Genomic DNA, 26240 nt, shown 5'->3' with positions numbered 1-26240 from the left:
GTAATTTAAGCAGATGAATGTTCATTTATATGTATGCATTTTACTTTTTTTGTGTGAAGGTTGCCCTTTAATTAAGACAAGACATATATAACATTTATATCGTGCTTTTCTCCTGGCGGACTCAAAGCACCAGAGCTGCAGCCACTAGGAGGCGCTCTATAGGCGGTTTCAGTGTTAGAGATTCTCTAATTACATAAACAGGTCATGCTTGGCTATGGTTGGTTGCGTATGACTCATTTTGTATGATATCTAAACGAACAAATGTCCTGTGTTATTTAAGCCATTTGTAGGTTCTTATTTATCTGTTCTTTCTACCTCTATGGTGCATTATAAACCAGACTTTTGTTATTGAAAGGCTTATTACAAATTGCTGTTTAAGCAAAACCTCTAATATTTTCAAGGCTAGGATGTAATAGCTACCCATGTGTTTTATTGCCTAGCCCTAGTAGATTGTTTTAAGACTTTGGAGGTTATCAAAATGTTTGCTTAAATCTTCTGTGTGTTTTTTTAACTTGCTTTTAAGTGACCCAGTGGAGAGGCTAAATATTATATCCATAATTAGGATAATTAGCACCCTCTATAGTGCTAGCATTATCTGCACAGTATATTTAGAGACCTGTACTTTGTGAAAAATGTTGATTTCTGTTATTTGACTGAAACATGCTTAGTTTACACTTTAGCTCTTTAGTTGTTTAAAGTGAACCCGAGGCAATATGTGGTATGATGAGATAAATATGTATATACAGTAAAAAAACATATTTATAACCAGGCTGTTTTACTTGTTTTATTTTGCTGCCTCAAAGAGTTAATTTCTAGGCATGAAAGTGACAGCTTCTGTCTTGTCAGTACCTTGTCGGGAATATAGTAAACGTCACTGACAAGCAGATTACAGCCATAAAAGTTTTCCTGGCACTATACAACTTCTGAGGGCAGGGAGAGATAGAATACATTAACCACTTAAGGACCAGGGCTTTCTGCAGTGATCGGTGCTGCGTGGGCTCTCCAGCCTGCAGCACCGATCAGGATTGAGCCTTGGCGATCAGACTTCCCCCCCCCCTTTTTTCCCCACTAGGGAGATGTCCTGCTGGGGGGGTCTGATCGCCGCCGGCTGTTTGTGATCTGCGGGGGGGGGGGGGCTCTTCAAAGCCCCCCTCCGCAGAGTTTTCGGCGCTCCCTGCCTTCCCGTTCCTCCCTCTCCCTCCATGGGCTGCGCAGGACGGATATCCGTCCTGCGCATTGAAGGATAGGCTTCAGCCTATCATATGCCGGTGATCCCCGGCTAGTCAGAGGCCGGGGATCGCCGATCTACGTCACGGCGCTGCTGCGCAGCAGCGCCGTGTGATGTAAACAGCGGGGATTTCTTCCCCGCGTGTTTACATTTTGCCGGCGAGCCGCGATCGGCGGCTCTCCGGCTGTTCACGGAGACACCCTCCGTGAACTGACATGGAAAGGCCGCTCGATCGAGCGGCCGTTTCCATGGTAACCCACTTAAGACCTGCTGACGCCTATGGGCGTTAGCTGGTCCTGACTCTAAAGTCTCATTTTTAACTTGCTTTTCTTATACAATCCTCTTCAGCATGATTGCCCTCGTAGAATCGCCGCATCCCCGCTGCAGATGACAAATTTATTACTGAGAAAGCGACCTGCAAAGTTCCATGACTTTGCAGGTCGCAGATCTTGCTGCCCTGGAAAGGCAGAGCTTTGGGCTGTAGCTCTGCCTCTCCACAATCAACCTCTGCGGATCTCCGCCTCCTCCCCGCCCCTCTCAGTGAAAGAAGACTGATTACACAGATATAGCTCTGCAAAGTTCCCGGGCTCGCAGGGCTTTTATTCCTAGAAGAGGCAGTGCTTTAGGCTGTAGCGCTGCCTTCTCTGCAATCAAACTCTGCTGATCGCTGCCTCTCCCTGCCCCTCTCAGTCTTCTTTCACTGAGAGGGGCGGGGAGGAGGCGGAGATCCGCAGAGGTTGATTGCGGAGAGGCAGAACTACAGCCCAAAGCTCTGCCTCTCCAGTCATGGAACTTTGCAGGTCGCTTTCTCTGTAATAAATCTGCGAGGATGCGGCGATTCTACGAGGGCAATCATGCTGAAGAGGATTATATAAGAAAAGTAGGTAAAAAATTAGACTTCATAGTCTCTTTAAAGAGTAACTGTTAGCCCAAAAAAATCAAATTTAAATCTCTATTGCAATGTGTTAAATAGTTTGCAAGGGAGCCAAAAAGGCAATGCTGAAGTTAAAAAGCAATCTAATTTTTTTGTTGTGTGACTATCATTCAGCCTTTTCACCAAGCTCCTAAGGAGGATGCAAGGCCGCATAACAGATACTGCAGAGCATGCCCATGTCTGCCCGACCCCCTCTCCCCCCCAGGACCAGGTGCCGATGTCTGCCCGACCCCCTCTCCCCCCCCAGGACCAGGTGCCAATGTCTGTCCGCTCGCCCCCCCCCCCCCCCCAAGAGCCGATGTCTGTCCGACCCCCCAGGACCAGGTGCCGATATCTTCTCACCCCAAAAAGCTGACACCGAGAGAGAGCGGGAGCAGAGTACATCTACACACTTCCAGCGCCGCCACCGCAAGTTTGCCCTGTCGCCGTGCATCTCTCTCTCTTGCTCGTGATTCTCTCACATGTGACTCGGCGGCTGAGCTGCGGTGGCGGCGCTGGAAGTGTGTAGATGTACTCTGCTCCCGCTCTCTCTCGGTGTCAGCTTTTTGGGGTGAGAAGATATCGGCACCTGGTCCTGGGGGGTCGGACAGACATCGGCTCTTGGGGGGGGGGCTGGTTGGGGGGCGAGCGGACAGACATCGGCACCTGGTCCTGGGGGGGGAGAGGGGGTCGGGCAGACATCGGCACCTGGTTCTGGGGGGGAGAGGGGGTCGGGCAGACATGGGCATGCTCTGCAGTATCTGTTATGCGGCCTTGCGTCCTCCTTAGGAGCTTGGGGAAAAGGCTGAATGATAGTCACACAACAAACAAATTAGATTGCTTTTTAACTTCAGCATTGCCTTTTTGGCTCCCTTGCAAACTATTTAACACATTGCAATAGAGATTTAAATTTGATTTTTTGGGCTAACAGTTACTCTTTAACTATTGACCTTTTTCTAACTCTGGGACACTTCATAGGCTGCCACTGATTAGAGACCGTAAAACATTTAACCTATTTGTAAATATTTAAATACTGTATAACATAAAACCCTGGGATACTTACAAAACTCATTTTTAGGATTAGCAGGATAAATATAATTTGAACTGTAATATGGAAATTAAGCTAATGGCAGGTTTTTTAGAGAAACCCAATTCTCATAGGGGAAAAAGTCCTGCAGCCAATGCAAATCCATTTGAAAAGGTGAAATTCCTCTCACTCAGTGACATTAGTCCTAGTACAAATTAAAATTCAACCTTGGATGCACAGATTTGTGGGTAATGACATCACATGCAGCTCTGTCCTGATTTGCAAAATGCTGATATTTAAGGTCCGATATCTCAGTACTCATACCTCCTACACACAATTTTGAGAGTAGGGAGGAGAAACCCCCCCCCCCAACTACCTCTGTGCCAAATTGCAGCCCCCAGACCCACTGGTTAACAAGATAGCTTCAACATACCCTATCTCAGTAACCAAGGGGACTGGGTGGCTGCAATTTGGCACACGAGTAGTGTTGGGGTTCCCTCCCTACCCTCAAATTCACTCAGCTTCTGAAGACTTCCAAAGTCCCCCGCGGCGAGGGGTTCAAATGGGGAGCTGTCGCTGCAAGGAGGGCACCAGGAGAGGAGCGGGAAGGCTCTAAAGCAGGAGTCTCAAACTCAATTTACCTGGGGGCCGCAGGAGGCAAAGTCAGGATGAGGCTGGGCCGCATAAGGGAGTTTGCTTCAGTGCTCCCATTACAAGTAATCCGCCGTGTCCCCGCCACAAAACGAGGGCTGCAGAGCCCCCAAATCGCCCGGGGGGCAATCTGCAGGCATTTCCTGGAAAGGTGGAAGGGGCAGAGCTTCCAGTTTCAGCTCTGCCCCTCCTGACGTCAATCGCGGCGGGGAGAGGCGGGGAGAGGCGGCGATCTGTGTGGCGATTGACGTCAGGAGGGGCAGAGCTACAGCTGGAAGCTCTGCCCCTCAGTGCAGTCGTGGATGTTTGCCCGGGGGATTTGGGGGCTCTGCAGCCCTCGTTTAGCGGCGGGGATGCGGCGGATTACTTGGGAGCACTGAAGCGAAAGGTAAAATAGGCAAATAGTTTGCTTCCGTGTCTCTTTTGCCGGTGCGGGCCACAAAATATTGTATCGAGGGCCGCAAATGGCCTGCGGGCCGCGAGTTTGAGACCCCTGCTCTAAAGGATCTAGAGCCTTATCTCTCCTTAGGTAAGTATCTGCCTGATTTTTTATTTTTTATTTTTGTTATTTTTTATTAATTCCTATTTATTTTATGTTCATTGAATATTTAATAAAATTGAGTAAATATATTTTGTAAACTTGTCTAGTTTAAGCATTAACAGAAAAATTATTTGTGTAACAATCTAATTATTCATATAAATGTTAACAATTGTTTCCAGGGCCCAGAGCTGATGAACAAGTATGTTGGTGAGTCAGAAAGGGCAGTGCGTGAGGTAAGTGTAAATATTCTGCTAATCTTAACATCATAAATAACTATTATTATGTAGAGACAGACACTTTTATTGCAGCTTGTGTTTCAGTATTTGATATTTGATTATTTTTTTAGTGGTCCTTTTTTTGTTTTTCTCAGGATTAGAATGTATGTATTGCTGACACTCTTTCACTGTTTTACACTATGGGCTTGATTCACAAAGCGGTGCTAACAGTTAGCACGCTGGTGAAAAGCCCTTTATCACGCCTAAACTCAGTTTAGGCGTGATACGTTTAGGCGTGATAATTTTAGGTGTGATAAGTTTAGGCGTGATAACTATAGCACCAACTGGGCTAAGCACCGCAGTGCACAGCTGAGCAAAAGTTTTGCGCTAGCAAAGTCTGGTGCATTTCGCATAGAGTTTAATGGCGCTGCTTTGCGTGCAGGACTTTGCGCGTGATCTAAACTTATCTAAACTTATCACACCTAAACTGGCTTTTCACCAGCGTGGTGCAATGGTTATCACGCCTAAAGTCTCTAACTGGGTTAGCACCGCTTTGTGAATCGAGCCCAATGTTTTATGCAAGTAATATAGCGTGCTGCGGTAACGCTTGCATTACTGGTGTAAATGCCTGTTATAATGCTGTGTGCTGTTTGCACACTGAAATGTTACCAGCTTTCAGTGAATCAACCCGATTGTAATAATCTCACCAGTTTCTGTTCCCCAAAAAGTACAAAATCCTCTGATAGTTGAAAACTTTAACAATCATTCCTGTTTGATTCAGTGAACATTTGGTTAATTTCTTGAAAGAGAAATGATCAGAATATATAGATATGGTTTTCGTTGCTTTTGATTGAATGGCCATGTAGATGTTTAGTTTGAATCGCCATGTAGATGTTTAGTTTGAATCGCCATGTAGATGTTTAGTTTGATTGCAATTAATTCACTTTTGTATAGGGTGGAAGTCATTTAAATGAAATGGCGTGTGTCATTCAGGACTAAACATGTGTAGGTATAGTCCCATTCCTGCATAGAACTAGCGTGCAGGAAACCGTTGAAAAGGGTTAATTATTCAAGACTGAGACATAAAACCTGCCTTTATTTGGTGGGGGCTAACATCCACTAGGCCCCTAGACTTTCTCCTGGCCCTAGGCAACTAGCATTAATCGTATTAGAAAATGCAATCCGGTACAAATAAAATAACATAGGATCATCAAATATGCAAAAGCCAATTAAAAAAAATAAAAAGCTAGCTTTTTTTTTTACTGTACTTTGAAAGTAGATGATTGTTGTACCAACAACAGGGAGAGAACTGTAGGAGACACTTGGAAATCTTCACAGTGTAGTAAAGCCTGTTGTCAGACACTTCTATTATGTTCCTTTTTCATCTTTACTAGAGTAAGTTTTTGGTTGTTTGAAGTAAGTGAGAGCATCCCTATCCTGTTAGTAGGCTAGCAAACTTCTGCTCGTCATTGTGGGAAATACCTGATGGTGTCACTAAGAATTCTTTCCAAGGTCCCAAGGATTAATCATCTTAGCGAAAATAGCATACCTTTAAGTGGAATTAAAGCATGCCAGCATATGACGAATGAACTGGCATGCTTCACTTACAAATCTTGCCTTCTTACAAACCTTACCTTCTGCGTGGTTTTACCTATTTTAGCTTTAAACATGGCTACTATAGTTGCTTTTCTGAATTCTGGGCCGCCTCCTTTACTTCTATAGTAATAAAAATAAAATCAACATGACTTATCAAGTGCATGATAACTTTCACATCCTTGTAACATTAACTATATAGGGAGAGACAGACTCATTTTCATGTAGACTCTTGTCCATCTCAGCCGCTTCAGTTTCAGTCTAGACAGCATGGTGCCCCACAGTGAAATGCTTCTTCAGCCTAGGTAGCATGGTGCCCCACAGTGAAATGCTTCTTCAGTTTAGACAGCATGGTGCCCCACAGTGAAATGCTTCTTCAGTCTAGACAGCATGGTGCCCCACAGTGAAATGCTTCTTCAGTCTGGGCAGCATGGTGCCCCACAGTGAAATGCTTTTTCAGTCTAGGCAGCATGGTGCCCCACAGTGGAATGCTTCTTCAGTCTAGGCAGCTTGGTGCCCCACAGTGAAATGCTTCTTCAGTCTGGGCAGCATGGTGCCCCACAGTGAAATGCTTCTTCAGCCTAGGCAGCATGGTGCCCCACAGTGAAATGCTTCTTCAGTCTAGGCAGCATGGTGCCCCACAGTGAAATGCTTCTTCAGTCTGGGCAGCATGGTGCCCCACAGTGAAATGCTTCTTCGCTCTAGGCAGCATGGTGCCCCACAGTGAAATGCTTCTTTACTCTAGGTAGCATGGTGCCCCACAGTGAAATGCTTCTTTACTCTAGGTAGCATGGTGCCCCACAGTGAAATGCTTCTTTACTCTAGGTAGCATGGTGCCCCACAGTGAAATGCTTCTTTACTCTAGGCAGCATGGTGCCCCACAGTGAAATGCTTCTTCAGTCTAGGCAGCTTGGTGCCCCACAGTAAAATGCTTCTTCGCTCTAGGCAGCATGGTGCCCCACAGTGAAATGCTTCTTCAGTCTGGGCAGCATGGTGCCCCACAGTGAAATGCTTCTTCAGTCTAGGCAGCATGGTGCCCCACTGCAAAACGCTTCTTCAGTCTAGGCAGCATGGTGCCCCACAGTGAAATGCTTCTTCAGTCTAGGCAGCATGGTGCCCCACAGTGAAATGCTTCTTCAGTCTAGGCAGCATGGTGCCCCACAGTGAAATGCTTCTTCAGTCTGGGCAGCATGGTGCCCCACAGTGAAATGCTTCTTCGCTCTAGGCAGCATGGTGCCCCACAGTGAAATGCTTCTTCAGTCTAGGCAGCATGGTGCTCCACAGTGAAATGCTTCTTCAGTCTGGGCAGCATGGTGCCCCACAGTGAAATGCTTCTTCAGTGTAGGCAGAATGGTGCCCCACAGTGAAATGCTTCTTCAGTCTAGGCAGCATGGTGCCCCACAGTGAAATGCTTCTTCAGTGTAGGCAGAATGGTGTCCCACAGTGAAATGCTTCTTCAGTCTAGGCAACATGGCGCCCCACAGTGAAATGCTTCTTCAGTCTAGGCAGCATGGTACCCCACAGTGAAATGCTTCTTCAGCCTAGGCAGCATGGTGCCCCACAGTGAAATGCTTCTTTACTCTAGGTAGCATGGTGCCCCACAGTGAAATGCTTCTTTACTCTAGGCAGCATGGTGCCCCACAGCCAAATGCTTCTTCAGTCTGGGCAGCATGGTGCCCCACAGTGAAATGCTTCTTCAGTCTAGGCAGCTTGGTGCCCCACAGTGAAATGCTTCTTCGCTCTAGGCAGCATGGTGCCCCACAGTGAAATGCTTCTTCAGTCTGGGCAGCATGGTGCCCCACAGTGAAATGCTTCTTCAGTCTAGGCAGCATGGTGCCCCACTGCAAAACGCTTCTTCAGTCTAGGCAGCATGGTGCCTCACAGCAAAACGCTTGTTCAGTCTAGGCAGCATGGTGCCCCACAGTGAAATGCTTCTTCAGTCTAGGCAGCATGGTGCCCCACAGTGAAATGCTTCTTCAGTCTAGGCAGCATGGTGCCCCACAGTGAAATGCTTCTTCAGTCTGGGCAGCATGGTGCCCCACCGTGAAATGCTTCTTCGCTCTAGGCAGCATGGTGCCCCACAGTGAAATGCTTCTTCAGTCTAGGCAGCATGGTGCTCCACAGTGAAATGCTTCTTCAGTCTGGGCAGCATGGTGCCCCACAGTGAAATGCTTCTTCAGTGTAGGCAGAATGGTGCCCCACAGTGAAATGCTTCTTCAGTCTAGGCAGCATGGTGCCCCACAGTGAAATGCTTCTTCAGTGTAGGCAGAATGGTGCCCCACAGTGAAATGCTTCTTCAGTCTAGGCAACATGGCGCCCCACAGTGAAATGCTTCTTCAGTGTATGCAGAATGGTGCCCCACAGTGAAATGATTCTTCAGTGTAGGCAGAATGGTGCCCCACAGTGAAATGCTTCTTCAGTCTAGGCAACATGGTGCCCCACAGTGAAATGCTTCTTCAGTCTAGGCAGCATGGTGCCCCACAGTGAAATGCTTCTTCAGTCTAGGCAGCATGGTGCCCCACAGTGAAATGCTTCTTCAGTCTAGGCAACATGGTGCCCCACAGTGAAATGCTTCTTTACTCTAGGTAGCATGGTGCCCCACTGCAAAACGCTTCTTCAGTCTAGGCAGCATGGTGCCCCACAGCAAAACGCTTCTTCAGTCTAGGCAGCATGGTGCCTCACAGTGAAATGCTTCTTCAGTCTAGGCAGCATGGTGCCCCACAGTGAAATGCTTCTTCAGTCTAGGCAGCATGGTGCCCCACAGGGAAATGCTTCTTCAGTCTGGGCAGCATGGTGCCCCACAGTGAAATGCTTCTTCGCTCTAGGCAGCATGGTGCCCCACAGTGAAATGCTTCTTCAGTCTAGGCAGCATGGTGCTCCACAGTGAAATGCTTCTTCAGTCTGGGCAGCATGGTGCCCCACAGTGAAATGCTTCTTCAGTCTAGGCAGCATGGTGCCCCACAGTGAAATGCTTCTTCAGTGTAGGCAGAACGGTGCCCCACAGTGAAATGCTTCTTCAGTCTAGGCAACATGGTGCCCCACAGTGAAATGCTTCTTCAGTCTAGGCAGCATGGTACCCCACAGTGAAATGCTTCTTCAGTCTAGGCAGCATGGTGCCCCACAGTGAAATGCTTCTTCAGTGTATGCAGAATGGTGCCCCACAGTGAAATGATTCTTCAGTGTAGGCAGAATGGTGCCCCACAGTGAAATGCTTCTTCAGTCTAGGCAACATGGTGCCCCACAGTGAAATGCTTCTTTAGTCTAGGCAGCATGGTGCCCCACAGTGAAATGCTTCTTTAGTCTAGGCAGCATGGTGCCCAACAGTGAAATGCTTCTTCAGTCTAGGCAGCATGGTGCCCCACAGTGAAATGCTTCTTCAGTCTAGGCAGCATGGTGCCCCACAGTGAAATGCTTTTTCAGTCTAGGCAGCATGGTGCCCCACAGTGAAATGCTTCTTCAGTCTAGGCAGCATGGTGCCCCACAGTGAAATGCTTCTTCAGTCTAGGTAGCTTGACGCCCCACAGTGAAATGCTTCTTCAGTCTAGACAGCATGATGCCCCACAGTGAAATGCTTCTACAGTCTAGGCAGCATGGTACCCCACAGTGAAATGCTTCTTCAGTCTTGGCAGCATGGTGCCCCACAGTGAGTGCGTTGTGCTGTGGATTTCTCCTTTTTGTCTGCAGTTTTTGTATACTGGAAGTGACAGATGTAACAATTACACTAATTTGATGTCCAGCTTTGCCTATTTGCTGCTTGAAAGTGTACGTCTAAGTAGCTTTCATGATCCAAAGATTGCTTCTTTATGTTTTTGTGTACCCAAACATCAAAAAATGTTTCTGCGAAAGCTGTCATTCATGGTATATCCCATGGCATTTCTACATCCACTCCATTTATACTGATGATGCCACTTGGTTGGTGGTGAAACATTTTCAAGAATAGAAGAAAGAAAATGCCCAGTTGAACATGCCTTATTTTCCTTTGAATATATCGTGAAAGCCAATGACTGACTCACAGGCTTGTAAAAAGGAAATAGAGTATATTACCAGCATTAACGTCACTTGATTTTTAAGGATTAAAGTATGGGGCACAAAAAGTCCTTGTATTGTACAAATTACATTTGCCTTCCTGTGTTCTGCTTCCATTCACTTGGCATAGTTACTTTAATGAATGAATGACCAAAACTGCCAATATATGGTCATATTTTCTGCTGAGATTTGTGAAAACTCATTCCCAAAACTGTCTTAGGTTTTTTCCTAGCCATTCTCTCAGTATGACCTTTTAAAACGTGTGTTTTTAATATGTGTATTATAAAAAAAGACATTTATTGTGCTTTTTATGTGAACAAATAAAATATTGTTGGTTTGTTGTCAAGAGGAAGGATTCCAGAATTAATTCAGTTCATACTTGTTTTGTTGTTGCTATAATCTGAGAGCATTTATTAAATATATTACAGTAAGACATTGGAACATTGTGCTTAATAACTTAAAATGATTCTTGGGGCCCTGTGCAGCGCTAAGCAAGTTTCCAAATCAGGGGACATAACCATAGCACGCTGCAATTGCAGTTTTCACTTAGGAGGACAGAAAAATACCCGCTGGGGTGTGATGATGGCCTCAATTCACTAAGATCATGCTGGAGATAATAAGGCAAGAGAAAACTTACCTCCACACAGTGAGAGAGTTAGGGAATCAGGAAAGTTGTTGTTCATCAACTAGAGTTAATTTCTTCATTTCTCAGTCCAGGACCGGAGTTCCACACCTGTGATTAAGTGTTTACTTAGCTTTAGTTATTCATTAAAGAAAAGCAAAAATCTCCAAAAGTCTCTTTGAAAAAGGTGTTGGGACTGAACCTCTTTAGGGCCAGTTCACATTGGGCGCTTTACCGCAAAAGTGGTTGCGTCTGCGATTCGGCAGCCCAAATCTCATGATTTGCCGCCATTCAGCGCGATATGCGCTTGTGATTCCCGTTCAATAGAACGAGAATCACAGCACAGTCGCCTCTAAAACGCGTTTGCGATTCATCGAAATTGCAAACGCTGCAGTGTGAATATATCCATAGGGATACATTGTAGCAGCGCTTTGCTGATCGCTGGCAATCAGCAAATCGCTGAAGAATCGCCTGAGTGTGAACCAGCCCTTACACTCATTGTGATCGTGGCTAGGACGACTGTTATGCTTGGAATACACCATGAGATATTTTGGCAGATAGATGGTTCGTTAGATAATTTCCGACAGGTCCGATCTTATTTTCGATAATTTTTCTGATCGATTACTCATAGGAGTGAATGGAAATTGGTAAGAAAAATAATCAGAAAATCGATTGATCAGTAAATCTGCTGAAAAATCTCATAGTGTAGTCCCAGCATTATATGGCATGTGAGATAGCACTTATTGATGTATACAAAGACAAAACATGGTTTTACTCAGGCATTTTTACACCTGCATTGCAAGTGTGCCTTGTGTTACCCTGGTTTACTGCAGGTTAATGCAACGGCAAGGCAATGGGGCCTGGCACCCTTACCATGTTGCGGTGGAAGTGGCCATTCTCCTGCAAAGTCTACAGTGCTTTACTGCCAGATTCCACAGTGGTGGAAGTAATGTAAGTCAATGGGCGACACATACCTTTTAAAAAGGTTGGCGTTGTGGTGCGGAACAACGGAAATATGATGGAGATCCCCAGTGACGTACTTCCTGTCCAGCAGGCAGTATGTCATTGGGCGAGGGGCGTGCAGGGGGCAGCGCTATGCATATGACCGTATTGGCGCACTCTGTTGCAGGGTCAGATGTTTGTGATTTTGTGCATTGTGGTGTGATGCTCCTACCAATATACAATGCTACTTCCATATAAACATAATTTGAAGGATTTTAAAGCGGATCCGAGATGAAAAACTAACTATAACAAGTAACTTGTCTATATATCTTATCTAAAGTTTAGATAGTTTACACAGCATATCTAGCTGCAAACAGCTTCAAAAGTTTATGATTATTTATTCCTGTAATACAATGAGGGCAGCCATGTTCTATTTGTCACATTGTCACAGGCTGAGGTCTGGAGATGCTATCAGCTTGCCTGTGTGTAAATTCAGTCCCCTCTCCTCCTCCCTCCTGCCCTCTGCCTCTGAAATCTTTGGCTAGTAACCTCCTCCTCCTCAGACTGAGCTCCCATAAACCCTTGCTACTGTGCCAAGGCACTGTCAAAAAGCTGTGGGCGAGGCTTGTTTAGTTTATAGGGAATTAGAGTATTAAAACAAAGCAAAAAAAAGTATTTGGCTTGAGGAATGCCCTATAAAGTTTATAGTATAAACTATATGAAAGGAACACAATTATGCAATGAGTAAAAGTTTATCTCGGATCCACTTTAATTCAGCACTGAAAAGCATATGTTTAAGTGAAATTAAATCTTGTACAGTTTATAATGCAACGTTCTCTGATATTTTTATAGATCTTCAGAAAAGCAAGGGCCGTCTCACCAGCAATACTTTTCTTTGATGAAATTGATGCTTTGGCAGTTGAGAGAGGGAGGTAAGTTGTCATTTGCTAAATGCAGAATTTATAGACTGAACATTTTTTCTTTCAGCTTTTACAGTGGTTCCATTTATTAAATCTTGTGCTCATTGACTGGATATTACATAAGCGGATTTCCTACTGCATCCAGAAGCAAAATTGCGATATGCTTTTAATCTGATGTTCTACTTAAATTAAAGGCAACATAATTTGATTTGTTCATTAATGGGCAGCACATTAATCAATGCTAACTGAAGCTTGGCTCTACCCCTAGGGATGCCCTTGCCACACTCCTAGACACACACACCACAAAGAGTTCAGAAGCAAAAGATGTAGTTTTATCATTCAAACCACACTTTCTGTCATTATTAGTTTACCTTCTATTTAACATTTTAAAATCAGAAATATGCCAATTTAAAATGCAACATTTTCTTGGGCAGACTCAAATTGCTTCAGGGCTGCAGCCACTTAGGGTGCGCTCCGCAGGATCAGTAGGGAGCCTTGCCCAAAGACTCCTTACTGGTTTACATACTTGCTTGAGCCGGGATTCGAAGTCTGGTCAAATGCTCAAACCCTGCATGAAAAACAGCCTTAACCAGTACGCTATCCGGCTGACCAGCTGAATTTAAAGTGAACCCGGAGCCAAAACCTTTCCCAGTCAGATACTTACTTAAGTAGAGGAAAGCTTCCTTAGCCCACAGAGCCTTCTCACATACTCCTGGCCCCTGACCATTGCCACACGGACCCCCAGAACATATCCAACATATAGCTGGATATGCTATGTGGCTCCTCTTCACTTCATGCATGAGCATCCATGAGCAGCTCAGTGCTACTGCGAAGACACAGCTGTGCTTTTGCTGGTGCAGTACGGCCATACTCATGCATGAACAGTGTGGATGCAAAGTTCTAGAGGGTACTGGGCAGTGGTGGTGGTCTGGGGAAGGATGGTCCACAGGCTTTCCTTTTCTTAGATAACTTTTTTTTTTTTTTTTAGCTCCTGGGTTCTCTTTAAAGGGTAGAAATAAAGATTACAGTCAAAAACATGTTTTTCTGTAGAAAAATAAATACATTTACATAGATCTGTATATCAGTGCTAAGGTGGACCTCCACTGTAAATTCCAAAGTGCAAAAAAAGCCACAATAACACTTACTATGACTGTTTCTCCTCATTCTTTTATTCAACACACCAATGCCTTACTACTTCCTTAAAGAGACACTTAAGCCAGAAAAAAAATGAGTTTTGCTCACCTGGGGCTTCTACCAGCCCCCTGCAGCAGTCCTGTGCCCTCGCAGCCACTCACTAATTCTCTCGTCCCCCACTGCCAGCTAGTTTCGTTTTTGCCGACAGGCCCGTCAGGACTGGCCACGCGTAGCTTTTTCCGCATTCCCGACTGTAACTAGCACTATTGCGGGCTGCAACACGTTGCCGCATATCTATTCGTGCGTAATGCGGCAACGCGTATTTTTGCACGCGTTGCGGCCCGCAATTGCGCTAATTACAGTCGGGAATGCAGAAAAGGCTACGCCAGCCTCTCCTCTCTGAGAGGCTGGCTCATTGGCACAGGTAGAAGCAGACCACATTATGCATCCCACACAGATGCGTGTAACTACAAGGGAGCAGTCCCTGCGACCGCAGAAGAATTCAGAGCCATGATTGTGCCTTAACTACTACTTCACTTTTTCTGATAAAGGGGTCCATCCTTCAGATCAGGTGTTTTTGTGACTACACTTGCTATGCGTGTGAACATTACAATGTCCACACTTGTTGTATGACCCTTGCAAGATGGGCCCCTGGCTGTGATGGTCAACAGGGGTAGGCAAGGGAAAAATGTAAACATTGGAGGGGTCCCATCAAAGTTTTGCTGGGGGCCCTATGATTTGTAGTTATATCCCTGCCCTCACTATCATAATGCTTCATGCTGTAGTGGGTGCTGTGATTAAAGAACTGTTTCCAATGAGGTTTCCTGCTGGGCCCCCTCAACTAGACTAGCACCCACATTGGTAAGCGAGGAGTAAGTGCCAATAAAATTGCTGTGTGAATTTAGAGAATCGGGGCCATAGAAGTACTCCGCTATGCCAGTATTAAGCCCATACTTGAACCTTACAAAGGAAAGTACACCTGTAACAAAAAAAAACAGCCTCTATGGGGTACTTACCTCAGGAAGGAAAGCATCAGCACACTAATGAGACTTTTCTGATCCTCTTTAGCCTTGGGGATCCAGCACTGGCTTCCCTGAAAATTTCCTGACAAGCATTGCGCAGGTGCAACAGCATGCAGCAATATTTACCTTCAGGGCTCTTGCACAGACGGAGTAGAAGCGCTCTGCTTGGGCTCCGGTGGAAATAGCCAAGCCCAATCGGTTCCGCTCTACTATGCAGGCGACTCACACCTGCTCAGTAGAGCAGACCCGATAGGGCTTGGCTATTTCTGCTGGAGCCCGATCAGAAAGCTTCTACTGCGCCTGCCCTGGAGCCCAAAGGGTAAATATTGCAGAGTCCGGGGGCTTTCTGCGCTGGATCCAGGAGGCTGAAGAGGACAGGGGAAGCCTCATTAGGATCCAGAGGCTTTCCCTCCCGAGGTAAGGACCCTCCAGGAGATGTGTTTTTTCATTACAGATTTCCTTTAAATGATAGGAGGATGCATCTTAAACAAAAGTATTCTATGACTGAATATGTCAAAAAGAAGCAAACCGGCTTATCGGATGGATCACACTGGGTGATACTGCTGGTCACCAATCACACTATGTCCTATGTTGATCAGTGTACTGTAGAATTTTAGTGACTATAGCATGCAGTGACTGCTCTGCAGAACATTACACACTGCTTGGTGTGGGAAAAGAAAAACATTTAATTGAAAGTGTTTTATGAGGAAATATAAATATCCAACTGGTTCCTTGGTTTGTCTCCAGAAAATCCCAGTTGTACAAGGAATTGACCACAAAGGAAAATAATTGTTTCTTCCTTGATGAGTTGATTAATGTAGTTATACTTTTATTATGGTTTATGTAAAAATAAAAAAGACAAAAAGAAACACCCGCTATTGTCATATTGTAAGAGGACACATGTTGTTTCAGCCCATTCCTCAGGCTGGGAAGTGCAAATATTTCCCTATGAAATAGGAACCACATGGGAGGTAAAATATGTAGGGTACTTCTCATTAAAGTAATCTGTAATGAAATGGTGTGGGAGCCCAGACAAGGCACTTTAGCTAAGGCCTGTTTTTACAAGCTGATTTTGCACAGTAGGAATTTGAAAATGCATTAGAGATACTAACAATTTGCTGCCCCTGGAGATCAATTTCCTGTACTATTAGTGCTAACCATGCTGAGGTTTTTAGGGAAACACCTGTCTACTTTGTCCCCTCCACTCATTCTCTCATGCCTCCTGATTCACTCAGCTAGAAATTAGTTTTTCAGGCCTTCCACAAGCCGGCTGCAATTTGAAGGGAATTATTTGAAACTGAAGAAGTCTTTTCAACAGAAACTCTATCAGCTGAATAGGATTTTTAGGTGCACAGCATTAAACCAGACCTTTTCTGATTCCTTTTGCCTTGTGAGTAGAGCTGGCAATGTTTCGTCTTATTTTATGGCAATCACAGTACAAAGGTGTGCGTCCAATGGGCATATTTTAAAGGGGAATGTCAGCCTAAACAAACACACTGTCATTAAGTTTAATTAGTTATGTTAATTAAAAATAGATAAGTAATATAATCTCTTAATCCGCCTGGCGGATCGCTCAAGACCAGTCTTATCAGCCGAACGACGGACTGTACACACGCCTGATTTGACGTTCGGACGACTGAACGACGGGACGTCCAAATGACCCGTCGTTTAAAAAAAATCAGACGTGTGTATGGGCCCACCCTGTTTATAAAGAACAGGCAAATGTTTGTGATTTCATGGGGGTAGCCATCTTTTTGGTTGAAAGGAGGTGACAGGGAGCATGAGACTCAGTTCCAACTGTCCTGTGTCCTGATCACCCCTCCCAGCTGCACGCGCTAGGCTTCAAATCTGAACTTAAAAAAAAAATTGCACCAAAACAGCAGAACGAGAACAACAGAAATCCCATCATGCTTTGCACAGCATCAGGGGAAAAATGTCCGGGCAGTTTTCTTCTGTGCAGCTAAGAATTAGGCTTGGGTAACAAAAACTAATTTCTAATGCCGTGAAACTGTTAAAGAAACACCAAGCCTTTTCAGTGCTGCTGAGTAGATTTTTAGTCTGGAGGTTCACTTTAACTGCTTGCCAGCCGCGTCACGCCGGTGGGCGTTTTTGCAGTGGCAGCCCCAGGACCGCCTAATGCCGATCGGCATAAAGTCCTGAAGCTTCAGTTTACAGGACATCGCGCGCAGGCTGCGTGCGAATCTCCTGCTTGGTAGGCTGGGCGGAGCGGAGCGATCGCAGCTCGGAGACTGTTAAATGGTGAAACCACCGTCTGTAAACATAGTACAGCGCTGCGATCTACAGCAGCGCTGTACTGGGGACAGCCGGCTGTCCCCCTGGGTGGCAAGACAGCAATCCGTTGTCATTGGCTGAAGCCTATGACAGCCAATTGCTATGATTGGCTGGCTCTGGGACGTAGGGAGGGGGGAGTAAAATAAAATATTTATTTAAAAAAAAATATTTGTAAAAAAAATAAAAATAAAAAAATAAACATCTGGGGGATTAGACCCCACCAACAGAGAGCTCTGTTGGTGGGGAGAAAAGGGGGGGGGGAAACCACTTGTGTGCTGAGTTGTGCGGCCCTGCAGCGAGGCCTAAAGCTGCAGTGGCCAATTTAACAAAACATTGCCTGGTCTTTAGGTGGGTACAGTGGCTTGCAAAAGTATTCGGCCCCGTTGAAGTTTTCCACACTTTGTCACATTACTGCCACAAACATGAATCAATTTTATTGGAATTCCACATGAAAGACCAATACAAAGTGGTGTACACGTGAGAAGTGGATCGAAAATCATACATGATTCCAAACATTTTTTTTACAAATCAATAACTGCAAAGTGGGGTGTGCATAATTATTCAGCCCCCTTGAGTCAATACTTTGTAGAACCACCTTTTGCTGCAATTACAGCTGCCAGTCTTTTAGGGTATGTCTCTACCAGCTTTGCACATCTAGAGACTGAAATCCTTGCCCATTCTTCTTTGCAAAACAGCTCCAGCTAAGTCAGATTAGATGGACAGCATTTGTGAACAGCAGTTTTCAGATCTTGCCACAGATTCTCGATTGGATTTAGATCTGGACTTTGGCTGGGCCATTCTAACACATAGATATGTCTTGTTTTAAACCATTCCATTGTTGCCCTGGCTTTATGTTTAGGGACGTTGTCCTGCTGGAAGGTGAACCTCCACCTCAGTCTCAAGTCTTTTGCAGACTCCAAGAGGTTTTCTTCCAAGATTTCCCTGTATTTGGCTCCATCCATCTCCCCATCAACTCTGACCAGCTTCCCTGTCCCTGCTGAAGTGAAGCACCCCCAAAGCATGATGTTGCCACCACCATATTTGACAGTGGGGATGGTGTGTTCAGAGTGATGTGCAGTGCTAGTTTTCCGCCACCCATAGCGTTTTGCATTTTGGCCAAAAAGTTCAATTTTGGTCTCATCTGACCAGAGAGCCTTCTTCCACATGTTTGCTGTGTCCCCCACATGGCTTGTGGCAAACTTCAAACTGGACTTCTTATGCTTTTCTGTTAACAATGGCTTTCTTCTTGCCACTCTTCCATAAAGGCCAACTTTGTGCAGTGCACGACTAATAGTTGTCCTATGGACAGATTCCCCCACCTGAGCTGTAGATCTCTGCAGCTCGTCCAGAGTCACCATGGGCCTCTTGACTGCATTTCTGATCAGCGCTCTCCTTGTTTGGCCTGTGAGTTTAGGTGGACGGCCTTGTCTTGGTAGGTTTACAGTTGTGCCATACTCCTTCCATTTCTGAATGATCGCTTGAACAGTGCTCCGTGGGATGTTCAAGGCTTTGGAAATCTTTTTGTAGCCTAAGCCTGCTTTAAATTTCTCAATAACTTGATCCCTGACCTGTCTAGTGTGTTCTTTGGACTTCATGGTGTTGTTGCTCCCAATATTCTTAGACAACCTCTGAGGCCGTCACAGAGCAGCTGTATTTGTACTGACATTAGAGTACACACAGATGCACTCTATTTAGTCATTAGCACTGATCAGGCAATGTCTATGGACAACTGACTGCACTCAGACCAAAAGGAGCCGAATAATTACGCACACTCCATTTTGCAGTTATTTATTTGTAAAAAATGTTTGGAATCATGTATGATTTTCATTCCACTTCTCACGTGTACAGCACTTTGTATTGGTCTTTCATGTGAATTTCCAATAAACTTGATTCATGTTTGTGGCAGTAATGGGACAAAATGTGGAAAACTTCAAGGGGGCCGAATACTTTTGCAAGCCACTGTATAACACTGCGATCCTCAAGAGGTTAAGCAGATTTCACAGTGCAGGTTGACACTTAATTTCGATTTAAAATTCTTTGCTCTGTGTTATAAAGTCTTTATCCAGCAAATTGCCTGGGCAAAACTTTCTTTTCTAAATATACTTTACTGTGGGAGAAAAAAAACTCGCCTAAATTATTGACCCTGCAAGGATCAAAATGGCCTCTTACAAGGGGATAAAAATTCTTTATCAGTTACAGATTTATTCCAATGCAAAAGAGACCCCGTGGGGACATATAGTAGAATGCAGTACATTGTTCAGGACCCACTTTTATGGTAATATTCCTTGTTTCAGCATCATAAGCACAATATATTGCTGTATATTGAATGTAGCATTGCCCTCCCAGTGATGTGCAGCCTAGGCTGGCCAGCTATGCGGAATTCTCCTTCCAGAGCATTCCAGGAGACCAGGTTTATTTTGTACTGACTTTAGAACTCACAGCTACCAAATATTCCGCAAAGATCAGCTGCCATCACTAAAGATGACACCACCTATGATAAAGTCTAGAATGTAAATTAGGGTAAGGGAAGATTTTACGATGGGCAAACGGTGTATGAATGATTTATAAATGAATATTGCAAAGCAGTGTACATTCAAAAGCACCACAAGCGCGAGCACTGTAATAACAGTGCAGGATATTTGGGTGCAGCCGGCGCCACCATAGACCGTAATAGAAATTATGGTTATATCAGCGCAAAGTGAGTAACTTTGGCACCATCAGAAAGATACATAGAGGGCTCACTTCTCCTGCGCAGACTGGCTGCGACTGTAGGAAAGTTACAGGACCTGATACCGGAGCTGCAGGCAGTGGAGGACGGCGGCGTGGGAGCGATCTGTGCGCATGGGGCAGGAGGAAGCCCCAGGTATGTATAAAACTTTTTTTTCTCATCTTTGGTACACTTTAACTTCTTGCCGATCGCTCCACGCCAATTGGCATGATCGCGGCGGCAGCCCCTGGACCGCTCCACGTCAATTGGCGTGAATGGTGTTCTATGGGGCTAGCAGGAGGGTGTGCGTGCTGATGCGTGTGCATCTCTGCTTGGAGACTGTTAGACAGCGAAACCGCCGTCTAATATACCTGTTCAGCGCTGCGATCTAAGGCAGTGCTGTTCTGGGGATAGCCGTGGGACACGGCTGTCCCCCTGGGGGACACAGAAGCGATCAGTGGTGATAGGCTGCATTCTATCACAGCCGATCGCAGTGATGGGCTGGCTGGGGGAGGGAAAATAAATAAATAAAAAATATTTTTTTTATTAAAAAATAACATAAATATTTGTAATAAAACAAACAAACATTAGGGGAGCGATAAGACCCCACCAACAGAGAGCTCTGTTGGTGGGGAGAGAAGGGGGGAGGAATCACTTGTGTGCTGAGTTGTGCGGCCCTGCAGCGAGCCCTTAAAGCTGCAGTGGCCCAATTTAGGAAAAATGGCCTGGTCTTTAGGGGGGTTTAGTACCGCAGTCCTTAAGTGGTTAAAGCGCTACAAGTCCATAAATGCTTGATTTAACAGGTGGGCTTTCAATCTGGATGCTTACACCTCTAAGGATGGAGTTTTCCTGATTGATTGGTGTGTTAAAGTACCTATTAATATAATCTTGATTGTGCAGTCTTACCTCTTACATGTAATATGAGGGACTACTTAAAGTATCCGTTCCAAGTGTATTCACTCAGTTTACCTTTCTACTACATAGTTTTGGTAAGGTTGTACAATTAATATTGTATCATTGATAGGCACCTTGGCAAGCCACAATCAATCAGGTAAAAAGGAAGCTGAGGACATCTGAAGAGTCACCTTGAAAAATCCAGCTGCCACATGTCCACTGTACAATCATTGGTATTTTCATACTGAACATTAAAAACTACTGGGAAAATTAAGGATCACATATATACAAATCCATCTAATGGCCTGGTTTCTAGAGTCAGTCAGTGTTTGTTGCTGCTTGGCTTTAACTGATCAGACATAAACTAATCGACCAATATCAGTAGACCTGAAAGACTAAAGCTATATCTATTGATTTTGGTAGTCAACCAAGAGACTAATTTATCTCTGATCGGAGAGAGATCTCTTGGCCACCATAAACCACAGGCCAATTCCTGATCGATTTCAGACATTCAGGGGACCTGTCACGCTGTCCCTTAAGTGTCTGTACTGTACTTCTGCATTTGTGCCCCAACGTGATTGCCGGCATTACAGCATGAGGGTGGCGTGTGTGATGTCACACACACGCCCCACGTGACATATATTGGTAGTCACGTGGGGCCCGAATGTGGAAACAGTGCATGGACACTTGCCGTGGATGGCAGAGAGGTAAAGTATAACTGCATGGTGGGGGAGGGGGACACACGACATATAACATTAGTGATTATTGCACACAATTATGGCCTCGCCCCCGATCAAGCATGTCGGCCTGAGAGTTTCCAGCATGTCCAATCAATACATGCGACCGATTTCGGCCCAAAATTTGTCAAATTGACGATCAGCATGCACTTGGCAGTACAGATTTTCATCATATTCATAATTATCCTCCTTAACGGAAAGCCGCAGAACAGGGTGGTAATTCTGTGCCTGAGTGAGTTTCAAGCAGGAGCTGCTGCAGATCTCTCTGTGGTATGTTTTTCTTCTTGTTTTTAGGGTCTAAAAGCTTATGAAAAAATTGCACGGCTTTTAGACCCTAAATCTGGAAATAATGATGTCAGGGAGGTTAATGAATCTGGTGGTCGATCAGCCACCATGTCTACAGATGTATGGCCAGCTTTAGATTATAAACATAAATGATTGACTTCTACAATTGTTCTTTTGTGACAGCCATGATAGCACTGTGCTAGGAGATGATCTTTAAGTGGATTTCTTTACACTTCATGTAGTGCTGCTACTGTTGTGAACTAGTAATTTATATTTTGTGGAGGTTATATATTTGAAAGGGTAAATACATTTAAAATCTTTTTTTTGCAGTGTATATATGTGCTATATGCCCCTTTCATAGAGCCTCTGATTTGTTGCTAGCAAGATTGCCTTTCCTCACATTCTCATTTTGTGAAAAAGCCTGTCATTTATTTTATTTTGTATATATGCTTTTTTCCTTCATTTTTTTCCTTAGAAATCTGATATCTGGTTTTGTTATGTTTTGCAATAGTTAAAATAGTTTGGGGTCATGGTCTAATAACTGAACATAGGTGACATCACAGGGAGTATGAACTTGATGTCACTGGTATTATAGCCAAGTTATCTATTTTGTCCCCCTGACAGTTAGGCAGGGCCATTTTAAAATACTTTTGAGGCATGTAATATGAAAAACAATTTTAGAAATAGAGAAATACTTTAAATCCCCAGTTAATATATTATGAACAGACCATGCTTATATGCAAGCATACTGCTTGGGGAAATATTCACGTCTAATATGATTTACAGTAAGGGGCTTCCTGGAGGGGTTACTTGTAAAGTGTATTTCAAATACAATAATGTAACCATACAGTAAAATAAATGTATTCCAGTATACTGACATGTTTCGTAATCAGATAATCCTAACATGGCGCTGACTAGCTGCCACGGCACACAGGAGCCCCCATCCTTTTTCTCTTTTTTTTTTAGTCTTTTTTTTTGTCTGGTTTTTCTAGTTTTAGTTCTAGTTCTTAGCATAGTTTTAGTTAAGTTCTTCTAGTTTAGGTGAGCAGCTACCCACCCTCCATCTCAGAGCTGCTGAGATCACTGCCGCGGAACCTTAGCTTCGGGCTCCCATCGGCGGCCAAGCTCCAGACACCCACTGCCGGACCTCCTGCGGCGAGTCCCTCTGCCAAAGTCTTGCCGGCGGCTACTGAGCCTCCTACAGCGGCGAGTGCCTGATCCACATCGCCGGCGCTGGATTGGTGGGCATCTCCAGAGGAGCCCGGATACCTCTGGCCTGCTCGGCCACCCAAACTGGACACTCCATGTGCCCCGACTGCTGCATCATCCCAATCGGCGAGACTGCCACTGGTGCCGGCAGAATGAGGATCTCCCAGCCCTGTGATGACATCGTCCGTCTGCCTGCCAGATTGTTTTCCCCCAGCGCAGCACTACTCCGATCCACCGACGGCTGCGGTCCACATGTTCCCTCTGCCGAGCCCTCCACAGACATCCTTGGTACCCTCCACCGGCTTCTCACTTCTGCAGCTTCTCGACATTAATCTGTAGCTGCCGGCCTCCCCAGCTACAAACACCGGCTCCAGACCTCCACAGAGGCAGGCTGCTGAGCACCGCTCAGGCTGCCTCACCACGGCAGCCATCGCTCCAGCTGCTCTACTCCACAACACGGATCTCCCTCAACAGCACCATCAGGTGAGAGCCCTATTGTTGGGCCCTTCTGCAACCCACTGGTCAACTATGCACCCTACCCAGGCACCATACATCACTACCTCTTGCCTGAGCATCTGCCTGCCTGATACCCTGCTCCTGCCTGCACCATACCTTCAGGGGTGCTCATTGCTGCTTATTGCTTCGGGGCCTTGGCTATATGTACTGTACACGTGTTTATGCCTTCTGTAGCCCCTTGCCCTCTTGTGTTGGACTGTATTGTACTGATCATGTGATGGACCATATTGCACTGTTCACCATTGGGATGGACTGTTTTGCATTGCTTATATGCTGACCTGTATTGCATTGCTCATGCGACGGACTGTTTTTGCACTGCTCATGTGACTGATGGACTGTTTTTGCACTGCTCATGTGACAGATGGACTTTTTTTTTCACTGCTCATATGTTGGACTATATGTTGGACTATTGCACTGCTCATATAAATGGACTGTACTGCACTGCTCATGTGATGGACTGTTCTGCACTACTTGGACTGATTTTGCACAGGTTCTACACTACACCGGCACTGCAGCGTCCATTTTGTGCTCTGTTTTCACGTTGCCTGCAGGAACATCATTGCATTACGCCCTCGGTAAACTTACATCCATGCCTCCAGCACCCCGTCACCTTGTACCTTCTTCACCAGGTCGCAGCTTCTCAAATGGGAACAAAACGCAGACATGCTCCCAGAGGGCAAGCTTCTGTATGACTCTGTCTGGAGCCATGTCCAGGAAATTACTGCCCCTGCGCAAGGGCCCAGCAATGGCCAGCGGAGAAGAGATTGTCGGGCTGGTGCCAGGGTGAGACTAAGGAAGAAAGGTCTGCGGTCAGCCATCCCCGCAGTCCTCCTAGCTAACGACCGTTACCTCCCTAACAAGTTGGACGAACTGCAGCTCCTCAGCGACAAGAGAGAACTTGGCAACCACACACCAGTTTTTTTGCTTCACTAAAACATGGCTCCACAACGACATCCCTGACAGTGACCTCCATCTGCCAGGTTTTAGCCTCATCCGAGCAGACCGCGAAAGCACTCTCTCTGGAAAAATATTAATATATGTTTTTACATCAGTTCCACCTGGTGATCTAATACCTCTATACTTGCCAAAATATGCTCCCCGGAGCTTGAGCTTCTTCTTGTAAACTGCAGGCCACCATACTCACCCAACGAGTTCTCTTCCTACGTCCTTGTTGGCGTTTAAATCCCCCCAGATGCCGAGGTCAAAACTGCCCTGCGCACTCTCAGCGACACCGTCATACAGTGGGAGACGTCCCTCCCAGACTCACTGTTCATTATAATGGGGGACTTCAACAGGGCCAATCTTCACCAAGAGCTACCACGCTTCCATCAGCATGTCACCTGCCCCACTAGGAACGCGAACACCCTAGATCACTGCTACACGGCCCTGAAAGATGCATACAAGGCCATCCCATGGGCAGTCCTAGGCTCATCTGATTACTGCCTCATCCACCTGATTCCGACCTACAAGAGGTGCCTGGAAACAGCAAAACCAGCCATTAAGTCCACCAAAGTATGGTCAAGTGAGGCTAAGCTACAACGTCAAGCCTGCTTCCACTGTACTGAGTGGGAGGCCCTAAAAGCTACAAACCTGGATAAGTGGGCAGACAACGTATCAACATACATCAGCTTCTCTGAGGAGCAGTGTATACCGACAAAAACCTTTAAACTTTATTCAAACGAAAAACCATGGTTCACCAAAAAACTACGACACATGCGGAGATGCAAAAAAGCTGCGCACAAGGCTGGTAACCAGGAGGATTATAGACAGGCAAAAAACAACCTGAACAGGGAGCTGAGAGTTGCCAAAAAGAGCTACACGGAAAAGCTGAAACAGAATCTCTCCTTAAATGACTCACGAGTTGTAAGGAAAGGGTTTAAGGCTGTCACCAACTATAACCCCCCCCCCCCCCCCCCAACATGCAAATCCTAGTACTGAGCTTGTCGAGAACCTCAGTGACTTCTACTGCAGATCAAGAACCAAGCAGCATCTGCAGGGCTTCGAAAGCTACCTGCTCCCTCCTCCATCATATCTGTTCCATACCCAAACTTACCCTCTTTGGCTGTGAATGAGCGTGATGTCCTGCGCCACCTGTCAAGGCTAAATGCTAGGAAAGCCTCAGGCCCAGACGAGTGTCTCCAACATGCCTGAAAACCTGTGCTCAACAGCTAGCTCCTATTCTCTCTTCCATCTTTACCAGATCCCTCCAGGAAGGCAAAGTCCCTGCATGCTACAAGAGGTCAACCATCATCCCTGTTCCCAAAAAGCAGGGAATCACCGGCCTCAACAACTACAGGCCTGTGGCTCTCACATCCGTCATTATGAAAACCTTCGAAAGCATGTTTAGATAATGCCATTAACATCTGCCTGGAGACTGTCAACGAGCACCTGGTTAGACCGAACTCATTTGCCACGATCCTCCTCCTTGACTTTAGCTCAGCGTTCAACACCATCAGCCCTCAAATTCTTCAGGAGAACCTCACTGCGCTCAAAGTCCACCCCACCCTACGCCAGTGGATAACTGACTTCCTCACAAACAGGTCCCAGGTTGTCAAGCTAGGCGATATCCTCTCTCAACCGAGGACCACCAACACAGGGGCCCTACAAGGATGCGTCTTGTCACCAATCCTGTTCTCCTTGTATATAAACCACTGCAGATCCACTGAAAGTTCTGTCAAACCTATCAAATTTGCAGATGACACCACCATTGTTGGCCTCATCACCAATAACAGTGAGCAGGCTTACCGTCATCAGGTCGAGAGTATT

The 26240-nt window shown here is 45.6% G+C and overlaps 1 protein-coding gene across 3 annotated transcripts in view; it reads left to right on the top strand.

The window, feature by feature from the left end:
- Positions 1-26240, top strand: part of AFG2A (AFG2 AAA ATPase homolog A) — a 583775-nt gene that overhangs the window by 128622 nt on the left and 428913 nt on the right. For all 3 annotated transcript variants that reach the window (XM_068280086.1, XM_068280104.1, XM_068280096.1), the window contains exons 12-13: positions 4540-4593; positions 12611-12690. In XM_068280086.1, the coding sequence (XP_068136187.1) occupies positions 4540-4593; positions 12611-12690 (134 nt within the window). The remainder of the gene's footprint in view (positions 1-4539; positions 4594-12610; positions 12691-26240) is intronic.

Source organism: Hyperolius riggenbachi, chromosome 1 (assembly GCF_040937935.1).
Source record: "Hyperolius riggenbachi isolate aHypRig1 chromosome 1, aHypRig1.pri, whole genome shotgun sequence".
NCBI lineage: Eukaryota > Metazoa > Chordata > Amphibia > Anura > Hyperoliidae > Hyperolius > Hyperolius riggenbachi.
The sequence above is the reverse complement of the archived record's forward strand: the minus strand, read 5'-3'. Positions and strand labels throughout refer to the sequence as shown.